General features: G+C 47.5%; 1 protein-coding gene across 1 annotated transcript in view; it reads right to left on the minus strand.

Annotated features, from left to right (window-relative positions):
* The window catches only part of LACTB2 (lactamase beta 2), a 38,000-nt gene extending 21,107 nt beyond the window's left edge, over positions 1-16,893 (minus strand). Inside the window, exons 1-3 of the mRNA XM_040354393.1 lie at positions 16,694-16,893; positions 13,633-13,796; positions 7,661-7,787 (exon numbers count right to left, since the gene is read on the minus strand). Coding sequence (XP_040210327.1) covers positions 7,661-7,787; positions 13,633-13,796; positions 16,694-16,830 — 428 coding nt within the window. The 5' untranslated portion in view covers positions 16,831-16,893. The remainder of the gene's footprint in view (positions 1-7,660; positions 7,788-13,632; positions 13,797-16,693) is intronic.
* Positions 16,894-23,376: the final 6,483 nt, after the last annotated feature.

Below are 23,376 nucleotides of genomic sequence, written 5' to 3' on the forward strand. Positions count from 1 at the left end.
CTTTTTAATGGGCAGTGGGTGTATACACCGCTCCTCCACTGCCCCAAAGATGCTGCTTGCAGGACTTTTTTTAACGTCCTGCCAGCGCAGTGCCCCAGTGTCAAACCACATTGGGTTGACAGAGGAGGCGTTTTTCAGGCGCTATTTTTGGCCCTTGAAAAAAACCTCAGTGTGAAAGGGTCTAATGTTTGTGATACTTGCGAGTACCTGCTGTCACATATTTTGTCAAATGTACTTCTATTTTCTTGTTAATGGTTTGCCAACTGTATTTCTTGCCCAGACATGCTCTGGTGGGTTGTTTCTATGTTAGTTTGTCTGGAAAAATGAACAAAAAAAAATGGATTGCGGAAAGAAATCTTAAAAATGGAACTAAGCCCATTGATTTAACAGTTTCAAAAATCATTACATTCTGGCAGGTGCTGGGAATGCAACTGTCACATTGGTTGTCTTCAACAAACTCTCAAACCATCCAATGGTTGGAGTCATATCTGATCACATGTGCAGCATCATGGCAGTTGAAGATCAAACAGAGGCCAAGATGGCATAAGAGGGTTTAGTTCCGCTTTAATAATAATAATAATAATAGAGACACCGATTACGTGATCCTCCTGCAGAAACCGATGAAGGCCTACATTCCTTCAACGTCTGATAAAACGTATCAAAGAACAAAGCGAGAAGTTTGGCCTCTTCTTGAACGCCAGAAAGACCAAGATTATGACCATTACAAGGAATGGATACATCAAAACAGCAATTAACAGTGAGGAGATTGAAATCACGCATACATTATTTTTCCTGGGACTGAAGATTGAGCGAAATGGTCTTCGTAGCCTTGAAATAAAGCGTTGTATTGCACCCAAGTTGCACAACGACAATGAGTGTGAACCGAACATGGAAAAAAAAAAATCGCAAAACAAATGCAACCGCCATTGTCCTCCTCATACTAACCTACATTTGTTAAAGTTAGACCATGAAAAACCAGACAAGGGGAACATTCAGGTGATTGAGCTATGATATTGGAAAAGTCCCCCCGAACATTCCATGTACAGCAGAGATGTTGTACTGGACGGCAATATAAAATTTGGGTTTACCGATTTCAAACATGCCATGAGATGAGAACTCACTGGAGAAGGCAATTATTCCTAAATTGGTTAGTGGCAAAAGAGAGCCAGGCCACCAAAGAACGCCATGGTTAGATACCATAAAAGCCAACACCAGCTAAACCATAACAACCAATAGAAGCAGTACAAGATCGGGAAAGGTGAAGAGAGAGGGCCGGCCCATAGAATTGCCGAGAGTCATAACGGAATGGATAACACACAAAGGGGCAGATCCACATAGAACGGCGCATTAATACGCCGGGCGTAGCGTATCTAAGATACACTACGCCGCCGTAACTTTTTTTTTGAATCCTCAAAGAATTTGTGCCGTAAGTTACGGCGGCGTAGTGTATCTTTGGCGGCGTAAGGGCGCGGAATTCAAATGGATGTGATGGGGGCGTGTTTTATGTAAATACGTCGTGACCAGACGTAAACAACTTTTTTTTAACGGCGTATGCGCCGTCCGTGGGGGTATCCCAGTGCGCATGCTCGAAAATAAACCGGAACAAACCAATGCTTCCGACGGTGATGTCATTCTACGCAAATCCCTATTCGCGAACGATTTACGCAAACAACGTAAACATTTCAAAATTCGACGCGGGAACGACGCCCATACTTAACATTGAGTACGCCTCATAATAGCAGGGGTAACTATTACGCAAACTACGTAAAAAAATGCGCCGGCCGGACGGACGTACGTTCGTGGATCGCCGTAACTAGCTAATTTGCATACTCAACGTGGAATTAGACGGAAACGACACCTAGCGGCCGGCGGAAAAAATAGAGTTACGTACCGGTAACGTCTTTTCCAGTAGTCTTTCAGGACAGCCCACAATTGAGAGATACTCCTCCTCTTCCTCTAGGAAACACTGCGCCAGCCCATAAATTTCTCACTCCCCCTGCCAGACCTCAGTATTTATACGAGCACCTCCGGTCAGCTGGGGAGACACAAGAACATGTTAATAACATACAATTACATATCAACATCATGTCCTGGTCTTGAAATCAGACTTCCTCTATTCGGGTGGGTACCCAGGGCTGTCCTGAAAGACTACTGGAAAAGACGTTACCGGTACGTAACTCTATTTTTCCCCTCCCGTCTTTCAGGACAGCCCACAATTGAGAGGATAACCGAGAACTTACCAACTAGGGTGGGACTATGGCTTGCAAAACCTTTCGTCCAAAGGCTTGCTCACCTGCCGAAACCAGGTCCACCCTGTAGTGTTTAACGAAGGTGGTGTAGCTGGACCATGTTGCTGCTTTGCAAATCTGTTCCGGCGTTGCTCCCGCTCTTTCTGCTTGAGAGGTTGCCAGCGCTCGAGTGGAGTGTGCTTTAATTCCTGTAGGGATATCCCTACCAGCCAAAGTGTATGCTTGCTCAATGCTTAGTCTTAGCCACCTGGCAATAGTGCGCCTGGATGCTTTGCATCCCTTCCTGGTTCCAGAAAATAAAACAAATAGTGAGTCTGACCGTCTAAACGGTTTAGTCACCTCTAAATAATGTAGGATACTTCTCCTAACATCCAACGTACTGAAACGTCGTTCCCTTTCCCCCGAAGGGTTGGAACAAAAAGAGGGTAAAACTATATCTTGACTCCTGTGAAACTTTGAAGTCACTTTAGGAAGAAAGGCTGGATCGGTCTTGAAAACGACCCGATCCGGGAAAATAACACAAAAAGGGGGTCTGATCGATAGAGCTTCTAGCTCGCTGACCCTCCTAGCAGTGGTCACTGCAACCAAAAAAGCTGTTTTTAAGGTTAAATCCCTTAGAGAACAATTATCTAAGGGCTCAAAGGGAGTACCCGTTAGGGTACGCAATACCAGAGACAGGTCCCAACTGGGGAAGGGTGGCCCTCGAGCTGGTCTCTGTCTGGATAGTGCTTTAAAGAACCTGACTATCCAGGGACTGGTGGCCAGAGGTTTTTCTAAATACACCGTAAGTGCCGAAACCTGCCCTTTAAGGGTGCTAACCGAAAGACCCTTATCTGCCCCACACTGAAGAAATTCTAAGACAGCCGTGGGGCTTTGTACAGAACAGGGGCAATTTACACACCATTCGTTGAAACGAAGCCAAACCTTCTTGTAAATTTTGCGGGTCTCCTTTTTTCTACTATTAAGGAGGGTGGCAATTAAACCTTCGGAAAATCCCTTGGATCTTAGTATGGCTTCCTCAGTAGCCACGCTGCTAGTCTCCACCTGTGGACTTGTGGACATAGGACTGGGCCCTGTGATAGAAGATCCTCCCGCTGAGGTAGAAATAAGGGTGGTTCTGCCGCTAACTGTTTGAGGACTGAGAACCATGCCCTCTTGGGCCAGTAAGGAGCTACCAGGACTAGAGAGGTGTGCTCTGATTGGAATTTTCTCAGTACTGCTGGAAGAAGTACCGGAGGTGGGAATGCATAGCATCTTCCGAACTTCCAGCTTTGGGACAGGGCATCCACTCCCCTTGCTCCTTCTCCTTTGTTCAGGGAGAAGAAACAGGGGATCTTCGCATTTTCTCTTGAGGCGAAGAGGTCCACCTCCAGAGTTCCCCATCTCTTGTTCAGGAGATGAAAGACCTCCTGGTTGAGGGTCCACTCGCCCTCCCTCAGCTGCCTCCGACTGAGGAAGTCTGCTGTTACGTTTCTTTCTCCCCTCAGAAAGACCGCCGAAAGGGAGAGGGTGTGGATCTCGGCCCAGCCCAGAATCTCTGCTGTCAGGACCGACAAACTTTCGCTTCTCGTGCCGCCCTGCTTGTTTAAATAGGCTACGGCCGATGAATTGTCCGATCTCACCTGAATGTGGTGCCCCTGGAGTTCCTCCTGAAAGAACCTGAGGGCTAGGCCCACTGCCCTCAGCTCCTTCCAATTGGAAGATCTTTTTAGATCTTGGAGACCCCAGGTACCCTGCGCTGGAAGGGATCCCAGGTGCGCTCCCCAGCCCTTGCCGCTTGCGTCTGTGGTTACCACCCGAGACACCGGGATAATCCACAGACGTCCTTGGGTTATGTTGGTGGCCTTTCTCCACCACCAGAGGGATCTTTTTACCTGAAGGGGTACTAGAATCAAGGAGTCTAGGGCTTCTAGGCTGTGATCCCAGACCCTTAGTAGGAAGGCCTGCAGTGGGCGAAAGTGAATCCCTGCCCACTGTACGGCTGGGAGGGCAGATGTCAGCAGACCTAGCGTTGACATCAGGGACCTTTGTTGATTGTTTTGGAGGGAAGCTACTGCTCTGTCCAATTTCCTGACTTTCTCTACCGGGAGGAACACTCTTGAGAGAGTAGAGTCCAGCAGGTACCCTAGGTAAGTGATCTGTTGGGATGGAATTAAACTGGACTTGTCTAGGTTCAGTAACCACCCTAGGTCTGTTAGAACCTTCTTGGTCACTTCCAGGTCCCTGGATAGCTGCTCTGGCGAGGCTGCGAAAAGTAGCAGGTCGTCCAGATAGGCTATGATGGATATTCCCTGAAGTCGCAGAAACGCTAAGGGTTCTGCCAGGATTTTGGTAAAAATCCGGGGCGAGGAGGATAGCCCGAATGGCAGAGCCTGGAACTGGAGGTGTACAATCGTTCCCTCTAGGTCCACGGCCAATCGCAGATAACTCTGAGAATTCTCCGCGATCGGGACGTGTAAGTATGCGTCTCTGAGGTCCAGAGATACCATGAAACAATTTAGGGGAAGGAGGGCTCTGACTGTATAAATTGATTCCATACGGAATTTCCTGTATGAAATGGATCTGTTCAGAGGTTTTAGGTTTAGGATTAACCTGTATTTTCCCGAGGGCTTCTTTACCACAAAGATGTGTGAATAAAATCCCCTTCCTTCCTCTGCCCTTGGAACTCTGAGGATGACACTCTGATCCTCTAGTTCCCTTAGAGCTCCCAACAAGGCTTCGGATTTCTCCTTGTCCCTGGGTAGATGGGTGACTAGGTATCTCTGGGGGGGAGGTGATGAAAATTCCAGTCGGTATCCCCCTCTTATGACCGCCAGGACAAACTGGTTTGGGGAGATTGATTCCCATTGTGGGAGAAAGGTCCCCAGTCTTCCTCCCACCCTGACTAACAAGTCATGGGTTTTTAGGGGGCTGGACAGGAGGGTGAAAAATCGCTCCACCTCTGCCTCTGCCCCTGGGGGTCCAAACCTTCTTTTGGCCTGCTGGTTTGGCCCCTTTTTGCTTATGCGGACGAAACCCCCTTCCTGCCTGTACTGTGACTCTCTTTTTAGGAGGAAAGGCTTTCTTTTTGTCCGCCGTGCGGTCTAGTACTGCTTCAAGGCCTGGGCCAAAAAGCAGGTCCCCTGTGAAGGGAATACCACATAACTTGGATTTAGAGGCGCTGTCGCCAGTCCAAGTCTTGAGCCAGAGGGCCCTTCTGGCTGAGTTAGCCAGAACCGCCGATCTGGCCGACATGCGGACTGACTCCGCTGAGGCATCCGCTATATAAGCGACTCCTTGCAGGATAGTAGGGAAGGAGGCTAAAATAGTTTCCTTATCCGTACCAGCTTCAATGTGCTCCTGAATTTTAGAGAGCCAATGCTCCAGATTGCGAGCCATTACTGTGACGGCAAGTTCTGGTTTAAGATTCCCCATAGTAGAATCCCAACATTTCTTTAATAGGGAATCCATTCTTTTGTCCATAGCATCGGACAAAACCCCCATGTCCTCGAACGCTAAATCCGTGTTCCTGGACACTTGGGAGAAGGCGGCGTCTAATTTGGGGCTTTTGTTCCAAACAGATAAAGGATCCTCTGAGAAAGGGAATCTCCTCTTTAGGGATCTAGAAAAAAAGGGTTTCCTTTCAGGATCCTGCCACTCCTTCTTAATGGTCTCAACCAGTATATCATGTACTGGGAAGACCTTTCTCTCTTGCTCCTCCAGACCCCTGTACATTCGATCATGGAGGGTAAGAGGTTTCTTGTCGGTTTGGATACCAAGGGTTGTGTAAACTGCCCCTAAGAGGTCCTCTACCTCATCCAGTGACAATTTGTACCTAGAGGGCTTCCTGGACTCCCCGTCCTGGTCCTCTCCCTCTGACCCCTCTTGAGAATCAGAGGTGGCACTATCTGGAGGAACCTGTTCCTCTTGGGAAGGGCCTGCGGAAACATCTGCCATATCTGCTGCAATGGGTATGACAGGAGCAGGACCCTGAGCCTGTGGCTGGGTTGTAACCTGGGTAGGGACAGCCAAAGGCTGTAACCTCTCAAACAGAGATTTGAATGAGGAGAACGTGGATGACAGTTCTTTAACAGAGGCTGCAAGTCCTGACTCCTGTTCTAATTCATTTTCCCTGACCAGGGATTGAATGCAATCCCTACATAGGACCTTAGTCCATGTTTCTGGGAGGACATCCCTACAGGAGGCACACTTCCTTTTTGAGCTATGCCTTCCACTTCCCGTTTTTTCAATGGCTTTCTGAAACACAGAAAGGGCAGAAAACAACAGTTATAAAAAATTTAAAAAATTTAAAAAATTTAAAAAAATTTGGTTACAACCCTGGGAGTGCACCTAGCCCCCTATAAACCCTGGGACTAAGGACTCCCCCTCCCCTGGCCACCCAGGGGGCTTGCCTCCCCATGCATTGAACCCTACATGGAGAGGCAAACCTAAGCTAGAGAGCGCCCCTCCCCAGGGTACCCTTACCTTAGGCTCGCTGGAGGTAGCGTCAGTTGTCAGGGCTGGCTCTGGAGATGCTGCCGACATGACTGCAGGTGGCTGCTTGCTGAGAGTTTTCTCCTCGCCTGTGCGAGATCCGACTCCCTCCAGCGTCCGCCCGGACCTCCTATCAGCACCGCGACCCGGAACCGGAAGTCGCGGTTCAAAGGGGAGACATCCGCTCTACGCCGGAAATGACGTCACCCGCCGTCCAGCCCGCTCGGTTCAAAAAAATTCTTTGCGGCCTGTAGTACAGGGCGAGCCTGGATGTCCCCCCCGCTGCGCCCCGCTGGACGAGATAGGGGTCCCCCGCAACCAGGAGCCGCGCTCGGCGTGGAAGGGGTGGCTAATGGTGGGCCTGCACCGCACCAGGATTCACCTGGAAGCCTCTGCTTCCTTAAGGTAAAATAGATGGCCTCAGTCCTCTGCCTGAATTGGCCTAGGTTCCCATGCACAGTGTCTCCCCACCGGAGGAAACACTAATACTGAGGTCTGGCAGGGGGAGTGAGAAATTTATGGGCTGGCGCAGTGTTTCCTAGAGGAAGAGGAGGAGTATCTCTCAATTGTGGGCTGTCCTGAAAGACGGGAGGGGAAAAATGCATCTACGATCCGACGGCGTACGAAGACGTACGCCTGTCGGATCGATCCGAGATGCAGTCGTATCTTGTTTTGTAGATACAAAACAAAGATACGACGCGGGAAATTTTAAATTACACGGCGTATCAATAGATACGCCGGCGTAATTCTTTTGTGGATCTGCCCCAAAAGGTTTAGAACTTCTCCTATTGCTGTCTCTGGCAACCTAACCTAATGGCATTCCCAGTTTCTGGTAGGGGTGTGTGTGGTATCTGGAAAAGATTCTGAAGTAGCAGTAGTAGTTTTTTTTCTGCATTGTAAACAGTTCATACATATCTTGTAAATGTCAGTGCGCTTACTTCAGTGTAGCTCCCTCAGTCGCTATCATATCTCCATCTTTCAGATATTTGTACTTTTGCTCTCCTGTGCCGATGACCTCTTCTTTGTGTGGATTCCTCGGAAGTTTACTAACGCAAACACCAGAGTCTATGACAAGAACAACTATTAACTTCTTTCTTAAAATGATTCTATGTATAAAACAACTAAAGAATGACAATGTTTTGGTTTATATTTACATAATATACACTCTATGAGCAATTACTAGTACTTTGCTATATAAAAAAAATATATATATATATATTACACCAGGAACCAGAACTCTCCCAGTACAAACACCCCAAAATTGATAGATTTTAAAGACAGGACATTCACAATTTTGTCAGCATTAGGAAACCATGAATTGGAAGCAAGGGTAATGTTAAAGTGATTGTAAACAAACATTCAGTTGTTTTTTTTTTTTTTTAAATGACAAACATGTTATACTCACCTGCTCTGTGTAATGGTTTCTCTTTATCTTGGGTTCCCCGCCTGCATTTCTGGCTCCTTCCTCCATTGAGTACCCCCATAGCAAGCCAGTGGCTACGGGGGCACTCGCCCGTGCTTGCTCCCGAGCCAGCCCTGTGTGTCTATTGATACACAGAGCCGGCTCGACTCGCCCCGCCCCCCTCTCTCCCCACTGGTTGTGCTTGACAGCAGCCAATAACTCCTGCTGCTATCTCTCTGTCCAAGGAGGAGGGAGTGCTAAGAGAGCCTCTGTCTGCTCTTGTGCACATTGCTGGATCAAGATTGGGGGGGGGGGGGGGGAAGCTGCACTCAAAGTTTTTTTTACCTTAATGCAGAGAATGCCTTATTGTAACAAAAAAAAACTTTTGCCTTTAGAGCCATTTTAAAGGATAAGTTCACTTTTAAAAATAATAACTGCACATCCTTTAGCAGGTAAAAAAAAAAAAAAAAATTTTTACTAGGAGCCTTGAAAAGCATTGCAGAATGTGGGTACAATGCAGGACTCCTGAAGACTGCCTGTGTAAGCTGTGTGCTCGTACCACGTAAAGACAGGCAGTTACACTCTGACAGGTAGCATCAATGAACTACCTAGAAAGCTCAACAGCACACAGGTAGTCCATTGAGAACAACAAGCCGACAGCTGCAAAGGCTGTTGGTACTTGTAGTTCTCCCATTCGCAGAACTTTAACTTTGACTGTCACTACAGACAGCACTGGGAACCTGTTAAGTGGCCACATTAAAAAATGGGTGGAACTCTGTACTGCCTTATTTCTCTTGTTTTACTGAAAAACTTAAAACATGTTCCCAGAGGTGAACTTATCCTCTAACATTACAATAAATAAAATAAATGTCTGGTGTAGTTGCATATGCTATATAATATTTTTTGCGGGGCGACTGTAATTTTTCTTAAACTAACACTTAGATCAGTGTTTCTTAAAGGAGTTGTAAATAAAAAAAATGTTTTGCTGAAATAACTGTTTACAGGGTATAGAGACATAGGGCCAAATCCACAAATATCGGGCGCAACTTAAATCTTCCGATTTAAGTTACACCGCCGCAAAATTTTGCCCGATCCACAAAGCACTTACCTTGAAATTTGCGGCGGTGTAACTTAAATGTGTCCGGCGCAAGGCGTGCCGAATCTAATGGGCCGACTCCCATTTAAATTAGGCGCGCTCCCGCGCCGGACGTACTGCGCATGCTCCGTCGGGTAACTTACCCGACGTGCGTTGCGCTAACTGACGTCGCTCCGACGTCATTTGCTTAGACGTTAACGTAAATGTCGTCCAGCGCCATTCACGAACGTCTTACGCAAACGACGTAGAATTTAAATTTTGACGCGGGAACGACGGCCATACTTAACATGGCTTAAGAGAACTAGGGCTCAGCCCTAGTTTTACGCGGCGTAACTCGACATAAACTACGTAGATTTAGAGCGACGGGGCCGTCGGAACGTTCGTGGATCGCCGTAAGTGTTCATTTGCATATTCTAGGCCGGCCGCAATGGCCTCGCCACCTAGCGGCCGGCTTAGAATTGCATCCTTAAGATCCGACAGATCCGACAGTGGGGTAGATTCAGGAACAATTTCCGCCGGTGTAGACTGAGATGCGCGGCGTAAATGCCAATTTGCGCCGGCGTATCTCCGCGCCGTATTCAGCAAACAATATTACGCCGTAACGTAGATTTTTTTTTTTCGTTTGGACCTTTCCACGCCGGTGCGGCGTGGGCGCCCATTTACGCTGGTCTGAACTAGCGCGGCCCTGGTTTTTCTATTTTAAATATGCAAATGAGGGAGTTGGTCCGATTCAGCAAATTACGAATTGCCGGCACAGGCTACTCCCGGTGCGTGTAACTCTGGTTTGCAGCGGAAAGTTACCCTTTATAAAGCAGGGGTAACTTTACACCAGACTTGCTCAAGTCAGCTGGAGAGTGCCCGGATGGCCCGGATGGGAACCCCCTTAAAGGTCCGGAGGCCACCAGGGCCCCAGATGGCAATGATAATAATAATTATATATATATATTTTTGTCCGAAAGGCACTGGCCGTGAACTTGTTCTGCATACAGACGGCAGAACTTTTTCAGCCAACATTCACGAAACTACGTAGTTTTTCTGCTCTTTTGTCCGATGGAGCGTACAGACGGTTTGATTATACGACAAAACACATCCATCGGAATATTCGATCCCAAAGGTGTTGAGGTCAGGACTCTGTGCAGGCCAGTCCAGTTCCTCCACCCCAAACTCACTCATTTATGTCTTTATGTCTTTATGGTCCTTGCTTTGTAAGTAGGCTTGGTTTTTCCCTGGGCATTCCCCAGGTTTTTGTTATCCTTGCTTTGTGGACTGGTCCAAATCATTTGATGAAAGGGGGGATTATGGTGGGGGGTTGTTTTTCAGGGGTTGGGTTGGCCCCTTAGTTCCATTGAAGGGAACTCTTAAGGCGTCAGCATACCAAGACATTTTGGACAATTTCATGCTCCCAACTTTGTGGGAACAGTTTGGGGATTGCCCCTCCCTGCTCCAACATGACTGCACACCAATGCACAAAGCAAGGTCCATAAAGACATGGATGAGCAAGTTTGGGGTGGAGGAACTTGACTGGCCTGCACAGAGTCCTGACCTCAACTCGATAGAACACCTTTGAAATGAATTAGAGCAGAGACTGCAAGCCAGGCCTTCTTGTCCATCAAAAAAATATAATTACAAATATATAAAAAAAAATATATATATAAAAAAAAAAAGGGGGGTTCCCATCTGGGCCCCTGGGGACCCCCGGGCCCCTTACAGGTGTACTGCCTATACCCCCCTGATGGCGGCCCTGGTCATAAGTCTCCATTGCTGTTATGAGGGCTGACATCTCCTGGGTGTTAAAGTTTTTTTTCCTCCTCTGCCTGTGGGGAACGGGAGCAGCCATCTCACAGCAAATGTACCTTCCCTGGGGGGGGAATAAAACTGGATGTACATTTGCATCGGCTGGGTGTAAGTTGGGCCGGCGTATCTCTGTAAGTTGGGCCGGCATAGTTGTGAGCATGCTCAGAAGGGAACGAACGTACTGAGCATGCTCCGTTCAAGATACGCCGGGCGTAAATCACTGCTCCACGTTCAGAACATCATTTGCATAAGGTAACACCCACTTCCACTTACGCCGAGGAAATTAAGTTAGGCCGGTGCAAAGTTAGGCACAAGTGCTTTGTGAATACCCTACCTGCCTCTCCACGCTGGTCCGGCGTAGTGTAAAAAAGATGCACTACGCCGGTCCAAAGATGCGCCATTGTACATGAATCTGGCCCAGTGTAATTCAATTACACATGTCGGATCTTCTGCCTATCTATGGTAAACTGATTCTGTGGATCAGTTCCATAGATAGAAACAGGGATACGACGGCGTAACAGTAGATACGCCGGCCTATCCCTTTTGTGGATTACCCCCCATAATAGTTAACTGATTCCTTTTTAAAAACGATTAAAAATAGATAAAAATCAATCATATAATGTACCTGTAGTTTCTAGTTTCATTTTTGCATGTTGTTTCCTGTCTCTCTGCTGTACAGAGCCACAGAGCCAATACAGGGCAATGATGGTTTGGAAAACCGATTGGTGCTGAGGGGTTTTAGACACACAGTAATCACACCTCCTTGAAGTTAGTGACCACAGATAAAAAGCTCCCAGCACTGTGGTTATCAGGAAACAGACAACCAGGAAGTGTGGAGATCAGAGAAGAATTACAGCAACTTGAGAGCAAAAACGAACAATGAGGACATGAAAACAGCACTGCATTAAGGTAAAGAAAGCTATTAAGATAAAAAAAAAATTCCTTTACAAACCCTTTAACTCCAGTCCTCAAGGCGCCCCAACAGGTCATGTTTGCAGGATTTCCCTCAGATGAAATAACTGTGGTAATTACCAAGTCTGTGAAATTGATCAAATCACCTGTGCAAAATAATGGAAAGCCTAAAAACATGACCTGTTGGGGCACCTTGAAGACTGGAGTTGAGAAACACTGACTTAGATCACTTAAAGTGTTACTAAACCCAGGACCCTGCATTCCCTATATCTAGTCTCCCACCGTACACAGAAAAATAAACTGCTAAATACCTTTTCTCATCAGCAGTTAGAGCAGTCTTATGACTTTTATCAGTGTCGAAGTAAAGCTTGTAGGAGGATTTCTCCCTTGATTGTCCTATGAAACTGCAGCCCCCTTGACCTCCTGCCTGGACAGTGCTGATTGGCCCTGTGCTAATCACATGCACTCTCCCACCACACCAAACTGAGCATGTGCAGCTTGCCCCCGAACCTCAGTTCTATCGGCAGATAGATTTGGGGACTGAAGAAGAAGGGGAGAAAAAGAGAAGACAGTATCAAACAGCCTTTTTACTCAATGCAGAGGATTAACCCCTTCCAGTGAGTATAACAAGCATACTTTGCTGCATATACAGACTGATTTTACTGTTGTGGGTTTTGTAACACTTCAAGGTTAATTTTGGATAGATTAGGGAATAATTAATTAAAATCTCTGTCAGTTTTTTTGCCACGTGTCCCATTAGTGAAATTTCTCTTCACTTCGTGTTCTGTAGAGACAATAGGAAGTAAGATAAAATCTCTCTAAAGCAGGGGTTGACAAATTTGCTTGGAATCTAGGAGCCAGCTAAAAAAGTTAGGAGCCAGAAAACGCGCCCCGTCCCGACGAGCTTGCGCGCAGAAGCGAACACATACGTGAGCAGAGACCGCATATGTAAACGGTGTTCAAAACACACATGTGAGGTATCGCCACGATTGGTAGAGCGAGAGCAATAATTCTAGCCCTAGACCTCCTCTGTAACTCAAAACATGCAACCTGTAGAGTTTTTTAAACGTCGCCTATGGTGATTTTAAAGGGTAAAAGTTTGTCGCCATTCCACAAGCGGACGTAATTTTGAAGCGTGACATGTTGGGTATCAATTTAATCGCCCTAACATTATTTTTAATAATATTAAAAAAAATGGGGATACCTTTACTGTTGTCTTATTTTTTTATTAAAAAAAGTGTAATTTTTTCCCCAAAAAAGTGCACTTGTAAGTCCGCTGCGCAAATACGGCGTGACAGAAAGTATTGCAACGATCGCCATTTTATTCTCTAGGGTGTTAGGATAAAAAATATATATATAATGTTTGGGGGTTCTAATTAGAGGGAAGAAGAAAAATTACATTAGAATTGCTGTTTAACTTGTAATGCTTAACTTGTAATACCAACGGCCACCACCAGATGGCGCCAGCATACACATCTGGTGGTAATAACTTGTAATACCAACGGCTCACCACCAGATGGCGTTAGCTCACAAAAAAAAAAAAAAAATTGATTGTGATTTGTCGAGCCCTGCTCTAAAGTCAGGGAAAGGTCCTCTCTGTCTCCTTTGGTGACCACTCACAGACAGATACATCAATAATAACCTGACAGAGGTTCTAATCCCCCACCCCTCAGAACATCTTGGGTTGGGAAAGACTTTGTACCTACCATTTATGATATCTCTGCATATATCTGTTATACCACCAGAATGGTCATGGTGCCAGTGAGTCACGATTATTTCCTGGATCGCCATGCTGGATTTATTAAGTACTTGCTTCAAATTGCTGATATATTCTGGAATAGAAGGTTCCCCCGTATCTATAAGTATTCTCCTACAAAAACAAATAGAGGTTATATTAGGGTATTATGTGTGCAATCACACCAGCCTGCATACTAGAACACATGCACACTTGTGTGTGTTGTCTAGTGTGATGCGTTGTTACAACACATTGCACTGTTTACTTTTTTTTTACTTTATTGAAGTGTCACAAAATGACAGTTCATTAAACTCAATGCACTTTAACACATAATGTAACCAGCTATCAAAAATAACTAAATTGATGTGTCAATTCATAGCCAAATGTTTCAGCTTCAATGAGAACTGTTGGCATTACATTGATCTGTTCAGCCATCGTGTATAGTAAGCTGACTGCAAGCATTTTAAATTGCTACAAGTATGGGTAACATAAGATTTATAGTTTACTTTACACGGCTCCATAAGATCTAGTTTAATGTTCATCCACGGGAAGTGCTTCATATATTGACAGCAAAGCACACTGCACCCCTCTCAACTACTCCGGCCCTGGACAATGCACCCCTCTACACTACTCCGGCCCTGGACAATGCACCCCTCTACACTACTCCGGCCCTGGACAATGCACCCCTCTACACTAATCTGGCCCTGGACAATGCACCCCTATACACTACTCCGGCTCTGGACAATGCACCCCTATACACTACTCCGGCCCTGGACAATGCACCCCTCTACACTACTCCGGCCCTGGACACTGCACCCCTCTACACTACTCCGGCCCTGGACAATGCACCCCTCTACACTACTCCGGCCCTGGACAATGCACCCCTATACACTACTCCGGCTCTGGACAATGCACCCCTATACACTACTCCGGCCCTGGACAATGCACCCCTCTACACTACTCCGGCCCTGGACACTGCACCCCTCTACACTACTCCGGCCCTGGACAATGCACCCCTCTACACTACTCCGGCCCTGGACAATGCACCCCTATACACTACTCCGGCTCTGGACAATGCACCCCTATACACTACTCCGGCCCTGGACAATGCACCCCTCTACACTACTCCGGCCCTGGACACTGCACCCCTCTACACTACTCCGGCCCTGGACAATGCACCCCTCTACACTACTCCGGCCCTGGACAATGCACCCCTCTACACTACTCCGGCCCTGGACAATGCACCCCTCTACACTACTCCGGCCCTGGACAATGCACCCCTCTACACTACTCCGGCCCTGGACAATGCACCCCTCTACACTACTCCGGCCCTGGACACTGCACCCCTCTACACTACTCCGGCCCTGGACAATGCACCCCTCTACACTACTCCGGCCCTGGACAATGCACCCCGCCACACTACTCCGGCCCTGTACAATGCACCCCTATACACTACTCCGGCCCTGGACAATGCACCCCTCTACACTACTCCGGCCCTGGACAATGCACCCCGCCACACTACTCCGGCCCTGTACACTGCACCCCTCTACACTACTCCGGCCCTGTACAATGCACCCCTCTACACTACTCCGGCCCTGTACAATGCACCCCTATACACTACTCCGGCCCTGGACAATGCACCCCTCTACACTACTCCGGCCCTGTACAATGCACCCCTATACACTACTCCGGCCCTGGACAATGCACCCCTATACACTACTCCGGCCCTGGACAATGCACCCCTCCAAACTACTCCGGCCCTGGACAATGCACCCCTATACACTACTCCGGCCCTGGACAATGCACCCCTCTTCACTACTCCGACCCTGTACAATGCACCCCTATACACTACTCCGGCCCTGTACAATGCACCCCTCTACACTACTCCGGCCCTGTACAATGCACCCCTCTACACTACTCCGGCCCTGGACATTGCACCCCTCTACACTACTCCGGCCCTGGACATTGCACCCCTCTACACTACTCCGGCCCTGTACAATGCACCCCTCTACACTACTCCGGCCCTGTACAATGCACCCCTCTACACTACTCCGGCCCTGGACAATGCACCCCTCTACACTACTCCGGCCCTGGACAATGCACCCCTCTACACTACTCCGGCCCTGGACAATGCACCCCACTACACTACTCCGGCCCTGGACAATGCACCCCTATACACTACTCCGGCCCTGGACACTGCACCCCTCTACACTACTCCGGCCCTGGACAATGCACCCCTCTACACTACTCCGGCCCTGGACAATGCACCCCTCTACACTACTCCGGCCCTGGACAATGCACCCCTCTACACTACTCCGGCCCTGGACAATGCACCCCTCTACACTACTCCGGCCCTGGACAATGCACCCCTCTACACTACTCCGGCCCTGGACAATGCACCCCTCTACACTACTTTGGCCCTGGACAATGCACCCCTTCACACTACTCCGGCCCTGGACACTGCACCCCTCTAAACTACTCCGGCCCTGGACAATGCACCCCTCTACACTACTCCGGCCCTGGACAATGCACCCCACTACACTACTCCGGCCCTGGACAATGCACCCCACTACACTACTCCGGCCCTGGACAATGCACCCCTATACACTACTCCGGCCCTGGACAATGCACCCCGCCACACTACTCCGGCCCTTTACAATGCACCCCTATACACTACTCCGGCCCTGGACAATGCACCCCTCTTCACTACTACGGCCCTGTACAATGCATACACTATACAACCATCTACATGTCCACCCCATTTACACAGGACCCTCCTGTACACTACTCCCCCCCCCCCATTTATTTGTCACCCCCTCCTCTATACAATACTGCACCCCCTGTACACGCCAGTCACACCCTCTCAGCAGTGAAGACAACATACATACATCTTCTATTGACTCGCCGCTCACACATATTTGGGTGCACAGCCCGTTCCACACACACAGGTGGTTACAGGTGTCCTAGGCTGTGTTATGTGTTACACCATGTGTCCGATAGGGGCGCTCTATTCACCACACGTCTCCGTTTACCTTCGACCGGTGCCCACCAAGTAGGTGTTGGTACCCTGCAGGGTCATGGGGCCCGGGTTACACCCCAACACCCGGATCACCCGGGAGGATAATTGCTCCACACGGGGCAGAGAGGACAGCGCCATTCTACCGATCATCAGCCCCTTGGACTCCGGAACAATGTCAGCTCACAGCGCAGAGGGGCGGGGTCTCCGGCCTACGGGGCGGGTCAGACACTTAACCCCGTCACTGCTGTACAGTGTCAGCTGTCTGGCGGCATGTGATGGTGATCACGTGGACGGGCATGTCACTGTGTACTGTGTATATCTCCGGGAGACTGATAATAATTCTTATGTGTGGGGATCAGGCTGTACTCTGCAGATCTATAGGAAGGAGTACTGTATATCCTATGAGGAATCGTTCAATCTGAGATTCTCATAGGTGTGCACACAGTCAGGGGGTGCCAGGTGTGCTTAGACCAGTGCGGCTGGTGCTCAAACATTTTTGGGGAGCTCAAACAAACTGAAAAATGTTAACCCCCCCCCCCCCCCATCAAGTGCAGCCTCACTGTATCGTCAAACACAGCCACTGTGCCCATCAATTGCCACCACTGCCCATCAAACACAGCCACTGTTCCCATCAATTGCTGCCACTGTGCCCAACAAATGCAGCCACGGTTCCCATCAAACGCAGCCACTGTGCCCAAATGCTGTGCCCATTAAATGCTGCCACTGTGCCCATCAAATGCTACTATGCCATATCAAATGCTCCCACTGTGCCCCATAAAATGCTGCCAGTGTGCCATCAAATGATCCCACTGTGCCCATCAAATGCTGCCAGTGTGCCCCACCCCACCTCTGCTATGATTGGGCACCTGATAGGCGTCCAATCACAGCGCCTGTCGTTTCAGCCTATCAGGTGACGGGTAACAGACCTGAGCACCTGAGTGGCGGAGAGGCGGTTCAGTGTTAGGAAAGCAAAAAGGGGCCGGGCGCCTAAATAGGGGGTGGCAGTGGCGGCCATAGATAGATTCATGCAGTGCATTAATCTATCTATTGGTGATAGAAGGGGTGGCTGGAGAGAGGGGGCGGCCCCCGTGCGCCCTCATGGATGCACCGCCACTGGCTTGGGCACACCCTAGCCTCCCCATGTGGCACAGATTCCTCCTGCCTCCTGGGCCCCTATGTAATTTTCTCGCTCCTTCCCTTTGTGAATGAACACAGTTGGTGATCGGTACTGATCTTTCACTGTGTTCATACATAACTGAAGCATAGTAAACTGTGTTATATATATTCACACACACAGATGTGTGTTTGAGCTTTAGGGTGCACACCCTAATACAATAGGCTGCTCACACCTCTGGTGATTTAATGTGTGCTCATGCGTGTTAGAGCTGAACTAATGCTTTGGGTACCCCTCTGTAGTACAAGAATTATCTGCTCATTCTTATCAAGGGCAGTGGTTCTCAATGGCTGAGCCTGCATAGGTTCCCCCAGGGAAAGCTGCTTACTGTGGGGGCACCTGATGAAGAGGAGAGGCCTGGAGTGCCAGCGGGGGACCCCAGAAGAGGAGGGTCAGGGCTGCTCTGTGCAAAACCATAGCAGAGAGCAGGTAAATATAGGCATGTTCATTTTTTTTTTTTTTTTTTTTTTTTTTTTAGAAAGGAAGGTTTACAACTGCTTTAATGTTTGAGGCAGGGTTCACATATGTGCGAATTGGATGAGATTTTTACCGCATTCAATTTGCATGACATGCAAGTGTGACCAGCTCTCAATGGAGCCGATTCACACATGTCTGGTGCGGCCAAGGTGCGAATTGCAAAAGGGTCCTGTGTGTTTTTGGGTCCGGTTCTGGTGCAAATTCAGGCAAAAATTCAGACCTGAATTGCACCTGAACCGGTAAACACGAACACACAAGACCCCAGGCAGGAAACCGCAGCCACACATATGTGAACTCAACTTTTTTTTTTTTTTTTTATGTAGTTTTGAATGTAGATATCTGTATTAAAAAAAACGTAAAGTTTGGGAATTAACAGAGACTGCTATTTTTAATAAAGATCTGTTCACCAAAATAATGACCCAACAATAACCCAGATAGTCTCCAATTTAAAGTGGAGGTTCACCCGAAAACTTAATTTTTAACATTAGATTGAGGCTCATTTTGTCTAGGGGAATCGGGTATATTTTTTTAAATCGAAGCCGTACTTACCGTTTTAAAGAGCGATCTTCTCTGCCGCTTCCGGGTATGGGCTGCGGGACTGGGCGTTCCTATTTGATTGACAGGCTTCCGACAGGCTTCCGACGGTCACATACATAGCGTCACGATTTTCCGAAAGTAGCCGAACGTCGGTGCGCAGGCGCCGTATAGAGCCGCACCGACGTTCGGCTTCTTTCGGCTACTCGTGACGCGATGTATGCGACTGTCGGAAGCCTGTCAATCAAATAGGAACGCCCAGTCCCGATGATCATACTCGGAAGCGGCGGAGAAGATCGCTCTCTAAAACGGTAAGTACAGCTTTGATTTTTAAAAAACTACCCGATTCCTCTTGACAAAATGAGCATCAATCTAATGTTAAAAAAAAAATTTCGGGTGAACTCCCACTTTAAAGGCACTCTGCTCTTGTGGTTCTAACTCGGTGTTTCTCAACTCCAGTCCTCAAGGCGCACCAACAGGTCATGTTTTCAGGCTCTCCATTATTTTGCACAGGTGATATGATCAGTTTCACTGCCTTAGTAATTACCACAGCCGTTTCATCGGAGGGAAATCCTGAAAACATGACCTGTTGGGGCGCCTTGAGGGCTGGAGTTGAGAAACACTGTTCTAACTAATACTACTTATGCTGAAGTCTTCTATTTGTTTCAATCCCGAACCTCATTATAGCTTGCAAAGGAAGACCAAGTCCTCAGGGTGTACATAGTTCTTATTTTTGGAGTATCCCACCACTTTGCTCAACCCCTTTCAAGTTCTCCAAAATTAAAAACCACAATAACAACATGCCTAGACTGGGCCTTGAAGAAAAAGTTAATGAGCCTGTTGTGTACCTGGCTGCAGGGCAGAAGTTTTGTGAAGACCTGGACAGTAATCCTGCAGCTCCTACAGGAGTAGCGCTATACTTATATACGTAGATAAATGCTCTAAAATTCAATTTAAAGGGGTTGTAAAGGTTTGTTTTTTATTTTCTAAATAGGTTGCTTTAAAGGGACACTAAAGGAATTTTTTTTTTTAGCTAAATAGCTTCCTTTACCTTGCTGCAGTCCTGGTTTCATGTCCTCATTGTTCGTTTTTGCTTTGATGTTGCTGTAAATCCTCTCTGTTTTGGACACTTCCTGGTTGCCTGTTTCCTGATAACCACGTACTGGGAGATTTCTCACGGTGGTCACTAATCAAGGAGGTGTGATTACTGTGTGTAAAACGAAACTGGATTGGTGCTGAGGAGTTTTAGACAAAGTATCACTGCTCTCTATTGGCTGACTGCCCTCTAGTGGCTCTCTGTACATCAGAGAACCAGCAAACAACAGCAAAAACGAAACTACACTGCAGGCACATTATATGATTGTTTTTTTTATCAATTTTTAATCATTTTTAAAAGGAATCAGTTAACTATTATGTCTCTATGCCCTGTAAACAGTCATTTCAGCTAAAAAAAAAATTTCCTTTAGTGACCCTTTAAGCTAGTGCATTGTTGGTTCACTTACCTTTTCCTTCCATTTCCCTTCTAAATGTTTTATTTCTTTGTTTTCTTTGTCTGAATTTCTCACTACCTGTTCCTCCTCAGTAAGGTGGTCAGTAAGCTGTTCTAAATGACTTTCCACCACTCAGATGATGGTGGAAAGCTTACTGAGGAGAAACAGGAAGTGAGGAATTCAAACAAAGAAAAAAAACATTTAGAAGGGAAATCGAAGGAAAAGGTAAGTGAACCAACAATGCACTAGCTTAAAGTGGAGGTTCACCCAAAAAATACATTTTTAACATTACATTCAGCCGAGTTGTCCTAATGACAATCGGCTGTTTTTTTCCCCCTGCACATACCGTATTTTCACCGCCGCTTCCGGGTATGTTTTCCGCAGGACTGGGCGTTCCTATCTGATTGACAGGCTTCTGACCGTCGCATTCTACGCGTCACGAGTTGGCGAAAGAAGCCGAACGTCGGTGCGCAGGCGGCGTATAGAGCCGCACCGACGTTCGGCAACTCGTGACGCGTAGTATGCGACGGTCGAAAGCCTGTCAATCAGATAGGAACGCCCAGTCCCGGACAAGACATACCCGGAAGCGGCGGTGAAATAAGGTACGAAAAAAAAAGGTATGAAAAAAAAAAAAAAAAACAGTCGATTGTCATTAGGACAACTCGGCTGAATGTAATGTTAAAAATTTATTTTTGGGTGAACCCCCGCTTTAAAGGAACCAATTTAGAAAATAAAAGATGAACCTTTACAACCCCTTTAACTATTGTAAGGCCCCATACACACCATAGAATCTATCCGCAGATAAATCCCATCAAATGGGTTTCTGCGGATAGATCCTATGGTGTGTACACTCCGGCGGATATTTATCCGCAGAGAAATCTCCCCTGGAATGGATTTCCAGCAGATGGATATTTGCTGACATGCTCAGCAAATCCATCTGCTGGAATCCATTCCAACGGATGGATCCGCTCGTCTGTACAGACTTACCGGATCCATCCGTCTAAAGGGATTCCCCACACGCGTCGTAATGATTTGACGCATGCGTGGAATTCCTTATATGACAGCGTCGCGCCCGTCGCCGCGTCATAATAGCGGCGACGGCGCGACACGTCATCGGCAGAGGATTTCAGCGCGGATTTCAATGCGATGGTGTGTACACGCCATCGCATAGAAATCCTCTGAAATCCTCGAGAGGATTTATCCGCGGATACGGTCCGCTGGACCGTATCTGCGGATAAATCCTCTCGTGTGTATGGGGCCTGAGTCTCATCAGCAGATACAGGAAACATTTGATGAATAATATCACCGCACAAGCAGGTTTTACCAGTTACGGGTAACCCAAGAATTCCTTTTTACTTAACTTTTGCCCTTTTTCTGAACTCTTCTGGATATTTTTAAGTTCATTAAACAAATACTCTGGGGAAAGTAGATGCTGGGTTTGTTGAGAGGAATAACACCAGACAAGGGTGAGTTATGCCTCATACACACGACCGGTTTTCCCGGAAGGAAAACTGCCATGAGAGCTTTCGGTCGGGAAACCCGGCCGTGTGTATGATCCATCGCAGTTTTCCCGACAGGAAAACTGCGGAAAAAAAAGAGAACATGTTTTCTTTTTTCCCGTCAGGATTCCCGGCAGACTTTTTCCCATCTGGAAAACCGGTCGTGTGTAAGCTTTTCCGAGAGGAAAAAAACGCGCATGCTCAGAATCAAGTATGAGACGGAAGCGCTTGTTCTAGTAAAACTAGCGTTCGTACTGGAGATAGCACATTCGTCACGCTGTAACGGACTGAAAAAAACGAAGACTGAAAAGCGCAAAACGTCTCTCACCAAACTTTTACTAACACGAGGATCCGCAAAAGCAGCCCAAAGGGTTTGAATGGAACTTCCCCTTTATAGTCCTGTCATACTTTGTGTACGTCTCTGCTTTTTGGACGGGCGGTATCTGACCTGAACGTGTGTATGCAAGGCAGGCTCGAGAGGAATTCCTGCTGAGAAAAATGGTCGTGTGTACAGGGCATAAGTCTGTAAAAGCCGAAACATGTCAGCATTGATCCTGTGTATATGATGTAGCCAAATAAAGGATTACACTAATGCCTCGTACACACGATCGGAATTTTCAATGGAAAAAGTCCGACTGACTTTTTCCATTGAAATTTTTGACCGTGTGTATGCCCATCGAAGTTTTTCCATCGGATATTCTGAGGAAATCCGTCGGAGTTTACATAGAGAACATGTTCTCTTTTTTCCGTCGGCATTCCGATGCGAGTTTGGCTGGGCAAAAGCCTGATCATGGGTACGGGGCATAAGAAGTTATTGATTTTCTGGCTAAATTTCTGCTTTGGATGTACGAACAGGAGAGTTGGGATCCCCCAGCCTGAGCACCGAATCTCAGCAGGTATTTTTTAATTGTGCGATTAAGCTTGGGTATCTTCTGTTTGTAAGGGAAAATGGAAGGAGGGATCTTTGTTCACAAGATGTCTACATACAGCTGTGGACACAGGCTTTAGGCTGCTTTCACATTGGGCAGCGAAGGTGCGGTGACGGTATAGCCGCGCTATTTTTAGCGCCGCTATACCGTCGTATTTACCGCAATATTCGGGCGCTAGCAGTGATGTTTTAACCCCCGCTAGCGGCCGAAAAAGGGTTAATACTGCCCGCATTGCGGGCGGTATTACCGCGGTTTTCCCACTGATTTCAATGGGAAGGCGCGGTAGAGGAGCGGTAAACAATTCGGGACAGGCATACTGTAGCTCGCGCTACAATGCCTGATTTTATGGTAAAAGAAATTTTTTTTTTTTTTTCGTTGATAGGGTGAACCCCCGCTTTAAGTGTAGCTTCCTTCACTTAGATGGACAGCTTAGGATCCCTCTTGATTTGTAGGCCTCAGCCAGCATAACTGGGCCTACTAGCAAAGATGCAGCTTCGGGCCAACGTGGTCCCGGGGCTGGAAAAACACATACCTCGTGCCAGGAGGGCCACGAGGCGAAGGACCCCAAAATATGGAGTCTGCCCCTTAAGAAT

Source organism: Rana temporaria, chromosome 5 (genome assembly GCF_905171775.1).
Source record: "Rana temporaria chromosome 5, aRanTem1.1, whole genome shotgun sequence".
NCBI lineage: Eukaryota > Metazoa > Chordata > Amphibia > Anura > Ranidae > Rana > Rana temporaria.